Below are 19844 nucleotides of genomic sequence, written 5' to 3' on the forward strand. Positions count from 1 at the left end.
TGGCCTCAGAAACAACATGGAGTCACACTCATCTCGTTACTTTAAAAAGTTCACTAGAAAGAATATCACTAACTTCGTAAAGATGTGACATGTTTCTGCATCGCAGTCAAACTTCCGACGTAGCTCGTTCACACGAAAAAACAAAACAGTTATAAAACACAACACTAGCGCACAAACGTTATTTTCTACCTTGAGCTAAAGTGTAGTTTAATCTAACACACCTGTACAGCTTGATTTGACGTATTGACGTAGGAGTTTTGAGCAACCAATCAAAAGACGGGATCATCTTGGGTCCATTTTCCGTGACTTTTCTAGTTATTTATTTGTAATGCAAACTTTTGATTGAAAACTATTATAATATGATACATAAAAAAATTAGAGGACATTTTTAATGGGTATATTTCAATGTGTTAGCATGGCACGAGTGGTTTAACACAAAAGATGCATCCGTATTAAGAGTTGTGGCAGTAATATTTAGTATTTTTAGGCAAAAAAATGTATTCTTGGACTTTGATATAAAATATCAAGGTTTTTATACTTATCCATTGATGTAAAAGCAGGATTTGATTGTTGTTTTTTGGTAAGGTGGGTGGGGGCTACATGTTTAGGTTATTTTGTAGAGGGACTGTTAATTATGAACAGAACAGAAGTAAGTAAGTACATTAATCAAGTACTGTATTTAACAATTATGAAGTACTTGTACTTTACTTGAGTATTTCCATTTAAAGCTACTTTATACTTCCACTCCACTACAATTTCAAAGGAAAACATGTCATTTTACTACATTTATTAATGAGTTTAAGCTACTTTTAACAAAATGCACCTCTAAAAAGTAACTAGTGGAATAACTTTTTAAGTCACAAAAGAGTTAAATTATTAACATTCAATAAGTCCATCAGTTTGTTTAAAATGCTACTTGATGCAACAAAAGTATATAGAAATGTCACATATATAAATGTTATAACAGTATATACATAAAGGCCATCTTTCTGCACTAAAACTACTTTTTATACTTTAATTTTGCTAGTAGTACTTTCTGAATACTTCTTCCACCTCTGATTAGGGTTAGAAAAGAGGCTGGTGCAATGCTCACCCAGGTCACACTAGTTTATATCATTTTCATAAATACAGGCCACTGCTCTGACAAGGCACTGAACAAATAGAAGTGAGTGCTTCTGTGTCCTCAACCTGTCCTCACCTGCTGTGTGTAGCTGTAGAGCAGCAGGTCTCACAAAACATCATTCCCCTCACTTACAGAAGGATGCGCACACATATATACAGAGCCATTCTTTCCACTGAACCATAGTCTTTCCATTATGTGGACTGTAACTGATGTGAAAAGATGTCCTAATATATGGGAACATTTACTTCTGCTTTTTATTTTTGAATTTCTTGATAAAAAGAGCTGCCAACTGGAGACCAATGGTCACATCTGACCCCAAAAGGTGAATATCAAAAGCCAGAAAGGACGTATGCTAATGATAAACATTACTCTACAACAATGTCAAGTTACCTCTATTAAAAATAAATAAGTTCACACACAAGTCAGGAGTGTTACATTTTATTTGGTCTTATCTCTTTTTGAGCTTTTTCCTTTGTTTTTTTTTCCACAGGTTAAAACCCATTATAATAGTCAAGAGAAACGAAAACATTTTCACATATTGTGTACAGAAATGTTCCTCTTGACACAACAATAAAAACAGTTGATTAGGCCCAGCCCAGTGCGAGATTTCACAAAAATGCAACAATAACAAATATTCAAAGCCCGACATTCGCAAAACCTGTTACTCGTGTGAGCACAGACCGTTCTGAGAGAGATGTAATAATGGCTGCCAGGGCAATGCAACAGTTGTGTTATCACATCGCCTGGGTTGAAATAAGACACAAAATAGACATGGAAATGAATCTGAACAATAACAATAAAAGCAAATAGATACAAAGACAGAGAGGAGGTCGACCTGGTCTTCTTCTTAAGGTAGCAACACGATCCTTGTCTCTATCTAGCAGTTTTATGCACATACAAAGTATGGGTGCCCCAAGGAGACATTAGACTGTGATTTGAGTTTGGGATTTTGCTGCAATGTACACAAAGAACCTGATTTCAAGCTCTACCAGGCCTTTTCTGCTGCACACAAATACTGGGGCCTGTAGGGGAATCATTTTGATACAGTTTTGGTCCAATTGAAGAACTGAAAGGTAAAGTAAATCTGCCTCCTGTGAAGCACCCATACATACATCTTAAATACTCCAGTGAAAACCTATACTATGTTTTGTTCATATGAAGCAATCAATCCGTCATCCTAATGTAGACCGCGTCCATGGCCATCCAAAAAATAGTTTTGATCCAGTGTGTAAAACGATGGCCATATATAAATATCCACTTTACCCCCCCTGTGTAGAAGTTTTATAAAGCTGGCTGGTAGGAAGCTTTTACAGTACTGTGTGTTATTCAAGCCCAAGCAGAAGCACATGAAAGAGACCAGTTACTTTTATATTCCCACAAGACTCAGTCAAATATAAACCTAGAATTATATTTTTGCCTTAGAAGACAATGAGAGACCTGATTTAGCATCACCATTTCACAAAACCATGGTTCTGAACACCAACTCGTTACAACGTTGGACATTTGGACACCATTTGTAACAATTTGCAAGACTAAGTATGTTGCTGCTGACTTATTTGGAATGTTTCAGTCACCTTACACCTGCCTGTCACTGTTTTGTGTAGAATAATCTGTCCAGTTTGTTTATTTTCAGTAGTCTCCCCAATTTGTTTCACTGGAATCGGAACCACAAGTGGTCTTCACAAACAAAATCCATGCATAGATTTCCATATTTGAACTCTGTTGAACTTCTACATGCAAATTTGTGCCATTTACTATTTACTTAGCTGACCTTTAGGAGAGTGAGGCTAGCTTGGACTGTGGCTAATGGGGCTAGCAAACAGGGCAAAGCTTAATTTATTGTTTACCTCTGAAGGGCAACCATAAAACACCTTATTGGAAGAAGGTTGAATATGCAAACTAGAACGGAGGGCAATTTTTTTAGCATGTTACAGCAGGAAAACTGTGAGAGGTGGAAGAAAACTATTGTTAAAGATGGAGTTACTATATTGCAAAGCTTCGAGGACACTAGATTGTAAGACTAGCTTATCCACGCTGACACGTAACATGACATAATATTACATTATCAGCTATTTCAGTCCTTTCATCTGCCAACGATGATGAGGAGACAACAATACATCATTCTCAGACTATAATTGAGACACAAGGGCTGTTTACAGAACCAATTGGTTTGCAGCACACTCTTTCAACACTCAGATTTACAAATTGAACGGTTTCTATTCCGGGAAGATCACAAGGTAATTGAGTGTCAATAGCTAGGCCGAACAATAATCACGACGTGGGGCTGTCGAGAGAAGGGGGGATGAGTAAGCAGGCCTTGGACTTAATAACCTCATAGAATAAATCCATGTTTAAATCGTTAAGCAGAGCACCAGCCTTCACTGTGGTCTTGGAAACAAATTGGTCCTCCTCTAACAGCTCCCATTCATCCAGTTTAACAGAAAAAGAGGACAGCAGATGGTGACCTTGGATTTCACAGAGAGAAAAGAATTAGCAATAATGTTCACACTTTGAGAGACTGAGCGTCAGCTTACGCACCTGGCAGAGCTTCTCGCATACATGGCTTTTGTCCACGGCTCTATTGGGATGTGCAATTCCTGAACTGTCAGTAGAAGGTCATATTTGATCATTTGGTCTCGGCCTGTTAATGCCAAACAAAGGCCTGAGCAGGTGTTTCAGTTAATATGAGCCAGAAAGAGCCATAATGTCTCTGGCACTGCCGGCTGGCACTGAGACAACTGAAAGAGGCTGATAAGCAGGTATATTTGTAACCTCCACTTAATTGAACAAAAGCGAGCACAGGCAGCAGAGGTAAATGGGGTGAAAGCCACTGAAATGTCAGGCCATGTATTTCCTCGTCTTAGAATCCTCCTCACTGACCCGGCAAGGTGAGATTTCATCAATAAAATAAATGCTACACGTGTTCAGCCAGAGTTCTTCCCTTCATCCACCAATTTTCTCTGGAACCGTGAAGGGGTGAAAGCATGATTTAACAGGAGCTGGAGCAATTTAAGAAATACAGTCCCCTACTGACTTGACTTCTTTAAAGTCAAACACTAGAGATGGGTATGTTTGTTACTCTGAGTCATCAGGATAATTTAATTCTAGATTCAATTTGAATCAGTGGCTAAATGAAACAATTAGTATGCATATACACATATCCACTGATGAAAAAGCCAAATTAAGCTTTAAGTTAGAGTGTTATCCTGATGGATGTTTACATTAGGCAACGCTTTCCACCGTTAACCAGCCAGAAAGTAGCTAGCTGGCAACATGTTATTTTTCCCCCCTTCAGGATAATAGCTCTGATTTTTCACCTCTGAAATTCTATAGCACAGAGGCATATTACAAGAAGCCTCTCGGCGGGATGGGGGTCAGAGCCTCGGGTTCCCCCATTGTGTTTTCTCATTAGCTTTTATTCATGTAACGTATTGACCATTTGGCACTCGCTGATGAAGGGCAATGGTCTGAGCTTGAACTTTGAATTAAGATCATCAAATCATGTCTGCTGCCTGCTACAGCGGGGCGGGAAGTGTAACAACGGTGGTCGGATACCGTTCTCCCCATGCAGAGAATGCACTCCCACTCTCCTTGTCAGTTTGTACATTGGAGGCTGATTTGAAATGACGGATGGGGCGATGCCTGGAAGAGCGGAGCATCACAAACAACTCATCAGTGCATGCTTATTGGAGTGCAGGCTGTCAGTTGGGGAAGAGGAGTGGCAGCTACGGTTCCTAAATCTGACAGGCAAAACGAAATATCGGACGCCCCTGTCCACAAAAAGGCTTCTTTAAAATGTGTTAAATCGGCCAGCTACTAAATTAGTTTTGTCAGATTCAGATTTCACTTAAGGTGCCAAGGATTTGGATGTAAAAATAGCATTTTATGTAAGCCAGCATATTTCTAAGCAAAGGTCATTTCGCAGAAGAAAGGTGTCTGACTACTTATTTACAATAACTTAACCATATGTGAAAAGCACAATGACTGCTGTTGAAGTCGACTACTCAGCGTGCGAAAGCTTGAGTGAAAACGACAGGGGACACTTTTCAACTTCACGTCTGAGGGAAAATTTAAGTATGGCGCTGAGCGAACGTTCATACAAGTCATGAGTGGCAGGTTGAAGTGGATACTTGACACACACACGGAATTTGTGACAGAAATAATCTGCCAGACGTTTCAATCATCTCAATTTCCTTCATGTATCATGTCCCTCATAGAGCTCTGTTGACAACAACAGCCATCCTAGACTAATGACTTTCGCAAGATGACTCTCATGGCTTTTGTTTTGACACCGAGAGACGAGGCAATAACTCATCACTTGTCAGATCTGTAAAATGTTTGTGACGAGGACAGGAGCGAGGAGGAAGGTAGGGAACACTGCTGAGAGACAAATTCTATATCAAACCTACAACTTTAAATAATCTATCCGGTGCCACTTTTTCTGCCAACATAAGATAGTCAACCTTAAGTTTTGTTGATCCTGTACCAATCAGACATCATAAACAAAGAATTCACGGGTGAAGTTTAAATTAAGTGCTTGTCAGTTTGTCTAACAGCATCTAGAAAAACGTTTTGATGCATGATCATCATCACCAATGCTTAGCTTAGCATAAACGCAGAAAACCTCTAGCCAGCTAACCTCGCTCCGTCACTGGCTGCTTAGCCACCTAACAGTTAAGCAAAAGAAAAGAAAAGAAAGTCGCTAATTGATCTTTCACAGATCCTTTTACCTTTTAACAGAACCATGCTAAACTACGCTAACTGGCTTCTAGCTTTAGCTTAATTTCAAACAGACTTTTTAACTATTGGTGTTAACTTTTCTTTCCATCGACAAGAAAGTAAATGACTTGTTTCCCCAAAAGGTTAAACTAATCGTTTACAGTTAAACAGGGATGCAATGTAGCATTACCTTTAGACTTCTATCATTTGGTGGATAATTTTCAGGAAACAATCAGCATGGTTTTTCTAATTCGTCAGGTAAAGGAGACAAAATGTCAATCAGGTCTATCCAAATGTACACTATGTTTTTGGCGGTAGGAAAGTAGGCGGTGTTTAAGCTCTCTTTTTGTCACTTTTGACCCAACAACTGACAATAGCAACACTACAAGCAAAGGACAAAAGGCTCTTCACCCAACTTCAGCTGTGGCCATTTCAAACAGCTATAAACACTTTAGCCCTTAGATCTGGTTGGACAACACCATCAAGTTGAAGCATACTGAGACCTTTAAAAGCACCGTGTCTCTTTGTTACTTTTGATATTGCTTTGATTGTCCAGCAGTTGATGAACAGACACACTAACGTTCAATAGATATATTCAATAAAGCTCCTGTTTCCATTTCAAACAAATGCAATTGCCTCTGTAAAATGAGCACTCCTCTGCTAATGCCATTTCTTTTTCCTCGGATGAAAACCTGGCTGTAGCTGAGTCAGGACAAAACTGCATGCGAGAAAACTTTCCAGAGGATAAATATAAGAAAGAAAGAAAATCTCCCCACATGACCTGAAAGCAAAGGACGAGGAAGAAGGTGAGCTTCGATTGAGAAGATTTCATCTGGTCGGCAGTGGCAAAAAAGAATAAAAGAGAAAACAAAAAGGAAAGATAGCTCGCCCCGTCTTTGAAACTTTATGCATAAAAAAGGGCACGGCTTAAATCGAGACATAAGCTGATGCAGTGATCAATTCAATATACCTTGCGAGGACGCTTTTTCCTAACGTTGGGGAAAATTAATTAACCAAATATCTGAACGCTTTGTTAATGCTCCCCACTCTTATCAAGAGGCTAATTATCGCTATCAGCCTCCTCTGTTCGTCAGAAGGATTATTAGGCTAATCACAAAGCTCTCCCCCTTTGGAGACAAGGTTTTCACTCTTCGTCGAAACAAAGCTTTTATTGTCCTCCAATGACACGGTGTCAGTGATGAAGCCAATCAGTATTTGTACCTCGTAATGCTCCTGCGAAGGGAACAGGACGAGTTTGCGCTTAGTGGGTCTCTTTCAGTTGCCTGCATGCTTGAGAACTGGTTGAGTGCCATTACAATTTGGTGGATTATAATATCTGGATTGTATCTGTGATATCCAAGCCATTGGTGGACTTATTTTGTGAAGTATCTGTGGCTGCAAACCCCTGGAGAAATTGCCTGATTATTAAGTATGTATAACAATAATCTATGATCATAATTTTGAAATAAAGTTAAAGGGCAAGTTGTTGCTACAGTGCATTCTGTCTGTTGGTGGAATAATTGATATTTCAGCGTCTCTTCAATGGATTTCTTCCTGTATTATTGCTCAATGTTGAACTTCTATGCTGTAAAAGTATCTCAACATGCTATCACAGTTATTCACGGGATCCTACCAGATCTTAGCATTGTTAAAATGGTTTAAGTCGGACTTTTAACACAAAAAAACTGTGAGGGACAAGGGTATAGCATTACACATTAGCCTTGCAATGTCAGCCTACATCTCACACACCAAAGGCAGCAAGTCTGAAACACATGTGCTGAGATTTGATAGAGCCTGGCTGGCATGTGAATAAGCCTATGTTTTGACTGTTAGCTTAGCTTAGCAAAAACGCTGTAAACATGGGTAAAAGGCTAATCTCGCTCTGTTCAAAGCTAACTTTATCTACTAGCTTTCATTTCTTGGTATTTCACTGGTAACCTGGCTACCTGAGTCATGACAAAACACCAGGAAGCCACTGCTGTTAAACAAAAAGATATGATGTAGTAAAAGCTAAACTTAAACAAAACAAGGCTAGCCCTTTCACCTTGCTTCCAGTTCTTATGCTAAGCTAACCAGCTACTAGCTATAGCTTCATATAAAACAGAGTGATACAGGAGTAGTACTTTTTCCACTGATGACAAGAAAAGGGAATCACATTAATCCCCAAAATGTCTAAGTATTTCTTAATAATTAAAGAGATTAAAAAAGCAGCATGATTTTTACACATATTCTTATTTAACTTAACTACAATTGGTGGATAATTTCAGACTATAATTAACACTCCATAACAACAATGGTTTTCCAACGTCCTATAATAGGGTAAAGGAGATAAACGTCATTTTATGTAGTGAAAGATACTGCCAAATTGTAGGCTGGCTTTGCAAGGCTACTACTACTCTGCTGGACTGTACAAATAAATAAAAAGTTAAATGAAGCTTCCATACATTTTGTAATATTTGCAAATGAATGTATTTGGATGAACCTTCCTACAGCATCAGACGGGCAGTGAAAAGACAGACTGGATGACATCAAAAGGAGATGAAAAGTGTTTTAAAGTCAACTCTCTGTACTGTCCAGTGTGGCAAAGTCCACCTGTCTGGTTCTCCGTGGAGGTAAAAACAATGTATTTGCAAACACTATGTGTGCCAGCCCCTACACTGTCACAGTGGCATTCTTTGGCATGTGAAGGGAATGCAGAGGGCTCCCCCGGCTCGTTTCCTGTGCTGTGTCGCCTGCCAGCTGAATAAATCCCTGGCATCGCGAGGGGAACGTCACTGGAATTTTATCTGCTTCAAAGTGGAATGTCTGGGTCATGAATTTGTCTTGGATTTCATGAGTGGCCTAGAATATCCACACTTTCTCCCATAATACAACAGGCAGATGCTGTTTTGATTTTTTTTAAACATAAGCTCTTCTCGAACAAAGAGTCTAGACATGCACACACACACATACACGTAGACGACATTTTCTTCCACAGCAGTAGTAAGCTGATTTGCTAATTTGAGTCAAATTCATAGCATCTTCCCTACGCACCAGATGAATCATTCAAGGAATCTTGAAAAGATATATACTAAAAACACTTCACGAAATAAGGCACTCCAATTTTCCATTGTCCTGAATGCTTTAAGTTTGCAGAGAGGTAGAGGCAGATGAAGCTGTGCAAGGCGCCTTATCCACCTCTGCATTGTCACAATGCTTCAAAGATAGGCGGGAGATGAAAGCAGGTGATATGAGCAGCCTGATAGGATCGGAAGATGGGACTAGTGATCTGTGTTCTGCCTCTTCAAAGGGAGAGAGAAACCCAAATAGAGAGGGAAAATGAAATGCGCACCAGCTTTTGGTTCAAAGGCAGCTTTCCCACAATACAAAGCACCGCCTTTCAATGGCTTCCGAAGCAGCAGGCTGGCGTATAAATAGGACCTGCAGTGATTGCGGCTCCCATGGGGTAAAACGCACTCAGTGGGTTGATTGATGCGTGTGAGTTTTATCTTAAAGATTCTAAATGTTTGTGAAGATGGAGGACAAAGTAGTGGAGAGGTTCCTGGACTGTGCTCCTGTGATAAGCCCCCGGACTTGCCTCTTGTTTAGAACCTATCGTCTCTGAGTTGCGTTGGTGACTTGAAGGGTTTGAGCCCCAGTGTCTTACGGGGGTGGGCCCTCTCTTTGGTAACATCCAGGGGTTTGCTGCTGGCCGCCCAGCCCAGGTCGATGAGGGGCGAGTCGGCTGGGTTGAGGGGCGCTATACGGAAAGTGGGCAGCGTGGGGGAGCCGTTAGTGGAGCACGGGGCAGAACGGGAGGTGGGAAAGGGAGTGGAGAAGGGGTCGAAGGGAGAAGCCGTGTCCGAGCCGCACGAGGGATCGGCCTTTAGAGCGAAGGGGTCGCAGTCCGGTGAGGGGAAGGGGTCACAGTTGGTGAAAGGGTTGGTGGGGGAAGGCTGGTAGCCCAGAGGGTTGCTGTCCAAGCGGTGCGGGCTGCGGCCACCCGAGTTCCCGCCGCCGGCTGAGATGAAGCTCCAGGGATCGATGCGGTGGCGGATGGGGGACGGGCGAGGGCGGGGGATGACGCTGACCTCCAGGCGTCGGGTTTTGGGGCTGGAGAGGGCAGGGCTAGGGTGGAGGGGAGAGGGCACAGGAGGCTTGTCATCAGAGTCCTGTGTATCCAGGCACAAGGGCAGGTCCAAAACTGAAAGAAACAGAAAGACAAAGCATGAGACGGACGCTCAGCCATTAAAGATTGTACAAGGTTGCTGGATTTACAAATACAGAATAGGAAAATGTGGAGGCTAACATGTCCTGATTTTTAATCACCTAGGATGAATCAAGCTTTACTTACACTGGGTCCTACATTTCCCATAGTGCAAATGAGAAGCATCTTTCAGGTTTCTGTCAAATATTTTCAGGTTCAAGCATAATTCCAAATAGTTCTTATCTTGGACTTCTTATCCAGAGCCACAGAAGTATTTATTGAATAAGTAAACTGATCAGGCCTGTTTTGATCAATATATGGGATGCCCATTGTGTTTCCATGCGTGTTGTTACTTTGCGCTTGTTATTAACAAAGGTCCAAACCAAGAGGAACTGCTTTGATAATGGATTGCCTGTTAAGGAACGGCTCTTCATCACCTAAAGGTTTAGGATGTATTTAATACAAATGCATTTTGGTATGAGACCCTTGGTCGTTGTTTTGATTTGTTATTATTTTACTTATTAAGGATAATTTAATATTCTCCTTCACATTCCAATTCTGAAGTCTGAATATCTTTAAGAGATTATCAAGGTTAATACCGTTTGACACCCTGTATTTTGCTCTTTTATGCTTCTATATTAATTGTATGTCCATGGCATACAATTCTCCTAAAATGACAATGGTATCATTTATTTCTGGTACAACAAAATAAGTGAATTAGATGCCTATATTAGATATCTATAATCGTGTGGGTTTCCTTTAAAGAACAACATTTCAGAAAGGCTGAAATTTAAAAATATTAAAACCATGACATCTTCTCCTGTTTCACATTCTTTCTTAAGGAGGCTCTAATTGTGATTCAAATTAAATCTACTCTCAAACCACTGTAGTGTTGCCCTGGTGCTCTTTCACGCTCCTCTCCAATCTAAAATGTGCATTTTCGTGCTAAAATACCGCAAAACATATAAACCTGTAGGATTAAAATGATTACATCAGAAACATGAAAGTGGTAGATTATTATTGCAAAAAAGAAATGGAACATTCACGAGGAGTAAATGTGGATGTAATTACTCTAGATTAATTTCAACATAGGGCAGAGTAACTAGTTGACAGAGTGGCAACAGCAAGTGTAAATGAGCACTGACAAGAACATTAAACCCGGAATAAATCAGCCTGAATGAACATTTGCTATTTCCAAATATGAAGTGTCTGCCAAATGGCGTTATTTACATCCACAGCAACACTCAGAGGCTGCTCCGCTGTTCAGCTGACGGAAAAAAAGAAAGTGAGAATTCAGGAGTCACACGAGAGCACCCGAAAACCCGGCAGTGAAGGATTCCTCTGCATTCATCTCTCTCTTTCAAGCACGGATTCACCGCCAGCAACCTCGTGGCAGTGTGTCTATGCATCTGAGTCATTGCAGTCAATAAACATAATAAGATGTTTAGCTAAAACACTCGCTGCTTAATTACGTGTGGCTTTTTGCCTCTTTGCGCTCCGATGTAATGAGCGCATGCGGTTTGTGAGATTACGGTTGTTAGCAGAAGGAGCAGGCGAGGCATGTCTGCTTAGTATCTGGGGGCAGCGCTGTAAAAGCCTCTCTGTGGAGAATGCGAGGCTTTGTGAGTCAAACGGACCAGATATAGAGTGTGAAATGTTACCAGAGGGCACTCTTAAAGCCCGGGTAAAGCCCACTCGCTCTTAAAAACAACCTATACCCACGCCTCCGTCATTACGGCTCTAAACTGTGTCGGAGCTTCTCAGAGATGCACATTATCTCTGGTTAAAAACAAGTGAATGTACTGTACAGTGAATTCAAGTGTTGTGTCATGTCTGAATTCAAACAAAAGCATAAAACATGCCTCATGAGAACTGAACATTCCACTCGTGTAATTATAAGGATGCTAATCCCTCTTGAATATGAGCTTTTAGCATGTTTGAATTCATACACATGTTACATAGGCACACAGTTGCCATGCCTCAAAATGAAAATGTGCTTAAACTGGAGTGTAAATAGACCCAAGATGCATTGCTGAGCTCCAGACAAACTATAAAAAGAAAGTGACCTGTGCACCATTAACACGACTTTAGCTGTGCACCTCGATGTTTTGCATTAATCTTCAACTTTGCTTTAAAAGAAAACTCTGACTTGAAAGAGGAAAAAAACAACAGACGCTTGGGTTTGATTGGTATTAGCAGTGAGTATGGAGGGGCCAGCTGTTACCTGAGATATGCAAATAGCAGAAGACGAGCTTTGATGTAAATGAAAAAAGCTTGAGCAGCATTAACGTGTCCCTTTGTGCCAGACAGATCTTTCTTTAAAAAAGTGACAATAACAATTCTGGAGGAAACTGTGAGGGAACATTGTCATGCTGAAAAGGTACATTTTTCAAGGTTGGATCCAATTTCAGTGCGAGGCCTCTTTAAAATATGCTTTCAAGGAAATGCAGATGAATCAAGCAGATAAATTAAAAACCAAAGCATGGATTCGATTTGGAGAGGATACTAATTTTAAAAAGGAGCACTCCAGTGGTTTAGTGTAGCACTTTCATAAAGTTGGGGAAGAAACAAATAATTTATAAAAAGAACGTCACTGGGCTTCCTACACTTCCCACAATGCAACATTATTGCACATATATACAGTATTTAACTGGCACACGTAAACACAAGCACATTTCCCCCAGTTTAGCTTCACACGCTGCCAATACATTTTAGGAGTAATTTTAAATCATTCAGTTTACTTTTAAATCCCTCAATGGCTGGGCCCTCGAAGCTCAGAGGGGCCAGTTCTTTCGCTGCTGTGGACCCTAAACTGTGGGACACTGCCCCTGCACATTAGACAGGCCTCTACACTGTCTGTTCTAAAATGGCTTCTTCTCCATAGCGTTCGACACTTTGCAGATTGTTGCTTTTATTGCTTTTAAATGGGCTATTCTTTTTACTATAGGGCTGCTGTTATTTCATTGTTCTTTATTTTACCTTTTTATTTGTATTTGTACTTGGTTTATGAGCTGAGCTATGTCATTTTTGTATTTTATATAGCACTTTGGTTTGGAGGTATAGAATCTTTAACCCGTGAATGTCTACAAAAAAATGAATATTTTACATTTCACAACCCCAGTTAGTTCTCTAAGTAACTAATTACTGACATTGACTTGTATTATTGGTGTAGTGCCCCTTCAAGGGTAGAAGAGTCACACTGACCTAGCTGGGAGGCGTGCAGGCCATGGCTGGACCTCCTCCTCCGCTCAGCTCTGTGCTCACAGGACTCACAGCCCATCTCCCCGTTAGTTGCCTGGGAAATTGGGGTCCATTCCACTGGGCTGGCCTTGCTGTGCCGCAGGGGTGTCCGGGGGCTCTGAGGGCTGTGAGGCATTTGCGGCGTCCGTCGGCCGCTCCTCTCTCGGGGGTTCGGCGGAGGCGGCGTCAGGGGCAAGGGCTTCAGTTCTTGGTACTGCATAGCTAACTCTAAGAGCGGCCTGGGGAGCTGCTCCGATGTTGAAAAGGTAATGAGATCATCCACCACTGGGGGGTCTGAAATGAGGGGCATAGGCAGGGAGATCTCTGGTTCTGAGGGGGTGTGGCACTCTAGGGAAGGGAGGTTAGTTCGAGGTGGCACCCTTGGGGGAATATCCAGGCAGCGACCCAGTCCTATAGAGGCCAGGAGGGAGCCGCCGCCCAGCATGGCCCGGTGGGTGCTCTTAATGAGGCCACCCCTCTCAGGCCTGGGGGAGCCAGCCGGGGAGGAACCCCGCTCCTCGCTGACCGAGTCTCGCTGAGGTAGAGGGAGCCGCAGGCTGTCCTTCACTGAGGCGCCTGCAAAGAGAGGAAATGTTTTAAAAAGACAGAAAAAAAGACGCGCCATTTATAATTCATTTAGCTTTTATGCATAATTCAGTCATGGCAGCATGAATTGTAACAGTGGCTAATGGAAGATATGCGGCTGGCGGTTAGCTGCTGATGGAGGCCGTTAGATACCGTTCTGAGCGGGGGGAGGGTTGGGATCGGAGGGTCTGTACTCCTCAAAGTCATCCTTGGATTCACCCCCCTCGTTGCTGTCTGACTCCAGTAGCTTGGCCCTCATAGATAGACTGAAAGAAATAAAAAGATGGTTTAATCAGGAGAATTGATGGAGTAGAGTTAAATCCCAAATTTTGAAGATTGACATGTCAAAGAAAAGGCTGTACCTGCTTTCCTGGGGACTGAGCCGCAGGACTTTGGGGCTTTTAGGACTTTTGGGGCTCTGGGGCCTCCAGTGAGGGCCAGCCCTCAGGTCCCCATTGGCTTGTTTATGAGAAGGGGCCTCTATGGGAAAGACTGGGCTCAGACCAAACGTCCTGTTGTTGTCACTGGGACTGACTGCAGGAGGAAAAGGGAGAAAAATAAATGATATAAGTTTGAAAGTCATCAGTATGCATGCTGCTTAGCTGTATCTTAATGAGGTGTGCATTTTTTTAAAGGCAGTTTACGCCAATAAATCAACGGAGCCCTGTAATCATTTCCAACACAATGACCTTTAATTGACTCCTGCAACAGATGGAACTCATGCAATGACAATGCAATATTTCTGCACAGCTTAAGTTCCGATTAAAGAGGCCCTATTATGTTCTTAGGGGTTTTTATTTACTTTTGCGGTGTGTTTTAAAGGTTTTTGTACATGTTAATGGTCTGCAAAGGCCAGAATCCCTGTGTTCCACAACAGAGCCGGCCAGCTAACCAATCAGAGCAGGCTGGGCTCTGATTTGAGACAGAGGGTGAAAAGAGGTGCTGCAGCACAAGCAGTATGAGAAAAATAAGGAGCTTGTTGAACATCAAAGCATGGAGACATGTCCCAGTAGAGAAAAAAGAGCACAATAGGTATGCTAAACTAGTGTTCAGATGACCTCATCTTATGGATATAGTTGGTAACCTCACAGTGGTTCACAGAGCAGAGAGTGTGAGATGAGTTAAACCAGAAGAGGTGCAGATTGCTAATAGAAAGAGATTTCACATGCCGATCACACACTTTGCACAGGCTCTGACTCCACGTCTAACTACTCACAAGTGTCTCAAAAGCTGGCCTGTGCTGCTCTCACAAAGTGTGTGAAAGTTTATTCACACACACTCAGCATGGAGATGCGAGGCTTCCTGCCACAACACCTCCCAATATACATACTCCCATCGCACCCTTCTGAAAAGCTTATGCAGGAATCTCAACAGTAACACCTGACTTGTTAGTCAAAAGAAGAGACACATTTAAACTTCTCTTTTATTTCACTAAGCAAAGGGGCTGCATATTCCCTCACTCATGCGGCTTCATTTCAGAAATGGGAAAAGGTAAATATTTTCTCTGAATGGATATGTTGTATTATTTCCTTTGGCCCTGGCTACACTGCAGGCCTGGCTGCACTTTGACTCCCATCACTCTCCAATAAAATGTTATCAAAGCAATCACAGAGGTCAGGTGACGGTGGCAGCGATGCAATTTCATCATGATCGGACCGTGGCGTGCAAAAACTCCCCTTTCCCAGCGTGTTCCTCTTTTAAACAAGTTTTCTTTAGCAATGTGTCACTTCTAATGTCATCATGTGGTGATGGGATATTTCATATTCCTAACATTTTTGTCAGACTTCACAATTTTATCCTCTCCTCATATTATTTGGGTTTTTATTTAACATGTTTATAAGCTTCATTGTTTAAAAGTGCAATTTTGTCCACCTGAATCAAGGTTGTAATGGTTATGAATTAATATTTTATTCTAATTTTTGTACGCATTTAAGCATATGACAAAGGCATGTTACTGCATGGTTAAAGTGCTAATTGTTTCCAGAGTTTAAAAAGTCCCTTAAGAAAATTGGACAGTTTAATTTGTCTTATTATCTTACAAAAAAAAGGCACAAAGACAGTGGTATTTCAAGAGGTTTCATTCTGCTGTCCTATACTCATTTGTATTAATGGAAAGAAAATCCTGTTGAATAGACTCTGTGGAGTAATACAAATCAATTAGGCAGCTATCTAGACAAATAAGTTTGCAAAGCCCCAGCAATAAATCACTGCTTACTACTGAGAGGGCAAGCATAAATACCCACTAAACACATTTTAATGACAGACACACTCATGCCTTAGTGATAGCCATTAAGGAAAGTCATTAGGAAGCAAAGGAAACCAGCCTTCTATTTGAAGAATAAATGAAGCTGGCAGATGTTGCAGATTTACTAACCACTTTGACACATAAATGTTTCACTGCAATTTGTGCTTTTTTGTCAACACCCGCTGGTAATTGTTTGGGGGAAAAAATCCCTTTCACTGCCTGTTGCTTTACCACAAATTTCCTTTTGGGTTTTGTTAAGACGCCCTTCGACCTACTGGCTACAATTTCCCCCCGAAGGGAAATGATCCCGGGGCATTTTTCTAGGAGCCCGACAAGCATAAGAGCGCTGTAAATCTCTGCCGCTGCTGCAACCCTTCTCAACCCCTTCTCCTAGAGCAATGAATTCCTCCCTGCTTATTTTTAATTCAGTAAACCGCACTGTAGCCACTACATGCATATAAAACTGTGCACTCTTTTTGCTTGGAAAATACAGCTCAATAGCTCCCCCCGCTGCAGCACTGGGGAAACTGCAGGCAGGGGAGCGGTGCGGGGCTGCAGTGGAAAAAAGCTGCTGAGAGGAAGTCAGATCATTTTTGGACTGGAAGAGACTGTTGAAAAGGGAAAAGGCTGTGTGTGTGTGTGTGTGTGTGTGTGTGTGCAGTAAAGCAGAGGGAAGGGGGGGGGGTCATGGGAAGATAAAAAAGATGAGTGGGTGGTAGAGAGCACATGAAAGGGGGAATTTGGAAACTGTGAGGAGTAATGTTGCAACAGATACTGTGAGTACACGCAAGAAGACAAAGGATCCTTCATTCTTTGCGTTTCAGAATCTCCCCGAGCACACACACGCACACACACACACACACACCCACACACACATGCTCCTGCGTGTGTTCATCCAAGGGAAAAATGACTTTACTCACGTTGGATTGCACGGAAACGGCGAAAAGAGGGTGAGGAGCCTGAACCCAAATCAGGGGAGTTACGCCTCTTCTCCAGGCCTGGGGACGCCTGCACCGTGATCTTATGGATGAAATCTGCAACACACAAACCAAACGCATGTTTGAACACCAGAACACACACGTTTGTTTAGGCTTCATAGCTCTGCTTAATTTTAGTACATTCAGCAGTTATATGCAAAGTTGTAGTTTTCGGTTCCTTTTTGTCCCAAATAGTCCGTACTGACTACCATGGAACTAGAAATTCAGTACATATTCTAAGCTTGGCTCAAAATGTTTCTTTAAGTCAAAGTGGGCCATGTAGGCAGATTTCAGTAGCCTTATGTTACATACATGCTGTGGCCATTTCATCTCCAACATAGGAAGTAGCTACTAGCGGTGGCTAACAGCATGCTACTTCTACTTGCTAGCTAACACTGCTTCAAAGCTGCAGAGCTCAGTAAGTGTCAGGAGGGTAATTATATTTAAATGAATAACATTTTTTATTTCTGCCCTGAATTGACATTTTATTTAATTAGTAGAGGTAACTATGTTAGCAGGAGCAGCAGTAAGCTAGAACTTGCTTGCTAAAGAGAAAAGAAGGCCATTCTACTAATAAGGAGCCTGATGAGTATCAAGAGGGAAATTTAATCTTATAAATGATTAATACATTTAGTAATTCATGCCCTCAAATGTTGAAGAATCCAGATGAATCTGCCCTAAATGTATTCATTACAATCTTTAATTTGTACATGTTCCATTTTAAAAGGGTTTGTGCCCTCAAATGACTGAAATATGTTCTTAAATTATTTATTTGCTTACTTTTTAAAGGCTATTAAAGATTGTGAAAACATCAACAGCTATGTCAAAAAGGAGAAAACATTATTAAGGGTTAATCAAATAATCGTAGGTCGACATCATGACTTTAAAATTCAATAATTATAAATTCGAGGGTAGCAGTTCAGATTTTTCTCTTTTTTATGCACTGTTATCTCGTGATAACGACTTACTATCTCGTTATCTCAATATAACAAAGATGTTTTTCTGAATGAATTTATTTCGTTATCTCGACATAACAAAGATCGTTTTCTCGTGATAACAAACTAATCATTTCGTTATCTCGATATAACAGAAATGTTCAAGTCTGATGACTGCGCGATGGTTAATGTGATCATCCTGATTTCAAGCTGCCAGAGCTGCCACTGTCTGGTCCAGTCGTGTCCCAGGGAGGTGAAAATGGCAGATGACATTATTGATCAACGCATCAGGATTAAACTAACATAAAGTGTAATTTACCAGTAGGCTACAGCCATTAGCTCTTGTAGGTTGAAATCAGGTCGAACATATTATAAATTATCACGAGAAAACAATCTTTGTTATATCGAGATAACGAAATTTAAAAATCCATGGCCATTCTCACCTTCCGTAGTTTAGCAACTCAAGGTAGTAAGTAAGGGTAATTTGCAAATTTACTGATAGTATTAGCAACTAACATTAGTGTTACGGTAAGTACGTGCTTGTCGACAAAGTTGAATAGTGTTGCTAAACTACCTTGTTGGCTGGCTAGCAAGCTAACATCGGTTTTCGGGTTTACTGAGCTGACTGAAGCTAAGTAGGAAATAGAGCCATTCATTTGACAACTTGAATATCAGCCATACCACAGCACATCTATCTCCCCAGCGCCGGCCTATTTGTATCTGTATATTTAGCCTCTATACAAGCATGACGGAGCGAAATTTGTGATGCATTGAGTATGCAACCCTGCAATTTATTAAATGTTGTTTAAATGTGATAAATAAAACCATTCAATCCTAAATAAGAACCGTTTAAGATATCTACAGGAATAAGCATATACACTCTACACTCCTATACTGTAGGAGTTATTCCACAGCGTACAGAGTGCAAGAGCAACACAGGATGAAGATATTAATAACAACTGTGGAAAGAGGAAGGGGAAAAAGAGATTCAGGCAGATATGGCTAGGAAGAGAATAAAAGGGGAGCTAGAGTGGAGAGGAGCGAGAGAAAAAAGGGTGAGGCAGGGATACCTAAAAAGAAAGAAGAGAGAGAGAGAGGCATGGAGCAACAGTGAGAAAGTGAAGAGAGGCCAGCCAGCAGTGTATCCATAGACAGGAAGTAACAAGGCGTGGTTGGCTCACTCTCCCCTCTCATCAACCCCCCCCAACACCACCACATCACCGCCCTGCTGCTGCTGCTGGGAAAGGCCTAACCACAACACACACACACACACACACACACACACACACACACACACACACACACACACACACACACACACACACACACACACACACACACACACACACACACACACACACACACACACACACACACACACACACATATACTTGCTCAGCTTAAAATAAACTCACACACGCATTGAAACACACTGGATGGGAACTGTGTGACTTTGTGATAGTGGAGGATGCTGCAGCGTGTTGGTCCGTATAAATATCTGCTTAAGTGACGTCTGTCTGAATGTCATTTCAGGGTAAGGAAACATTTGAAAGTGTTTGACATTGCAATGGAAACACAGGACAAACTATTTCAAAGGTTTTGTACAACAGCGTAAACTGCCAGCAGTCTGCTTTTCTAAATATCAGTCTTTAAATGTACAGGATTCCTGATAAGACAGCAAAGCAACGCTGAGCCACCAAATGACAGTTGCACCACAAACTCTCTGCCTCACCACAAACTCTCTGCCTCACTTCTACCTATCTTATTTTTTGCCCGTTGTTGTTTTCGTTGCTTCTAAAGACTGAGCCACTAATGGCCCTTGAAATGGGTTTTC

General features: G+C 41.5%; 1 protein-coding gene across 1 annotated transcript in view; it reads right to left on the reverse strand.

The window, feature by feature from the left end:
* Positions 1–1545: 1545 nt before the first annotated feature.
* LOC134875771 (mitogen-activated protein kinase kinase kinase 11) overlaps positions 1546–19844 on the reverse strand; it is a 43364-nt gene continuing 25065 nt past the window's right edge. The window contains exons 6-10 of the mRNA XM_063900412.1: positions 17019–17132; positions 14216–14387; positions 14007–14119; positions 13233–13844; positions 1546–10025 (exon numbers count right to left, since the gene is read on the reverse strand). Of these exons, the coding sequence (XP_063756482.1) occupies positions 9427–10025; positions 13233–13844; positions 14007–14119; positions 14216–14387; positions 17019–17132 (1610 nt within the window). The 3' untranslated portion in view covers positions 1546–9426. The remainder of the gene's footprint in view (positions 10026–13232; positions 13845–14006; positions 14120–14215; positions 14388–17018; positions 17133–19844) is intronic.

The sequence above is a fragment of the Eleginops maclovinus genome, chromosome 14 (assembly GCF_036324505.1).
Source record: "Eleginops maclovinus isolate JMC-PN-2008 ecotype Puerto Natales chromosome 14, JC_Emac_rtc_rv5, whole genome shotgun sequence".
NCBI classification, from domain to species: Eukaryota; Metazoa; Chordata; class Actinopteri; order Perciformes; family Eleginopidae; genus Eleginops; species Eleginops maclovinus.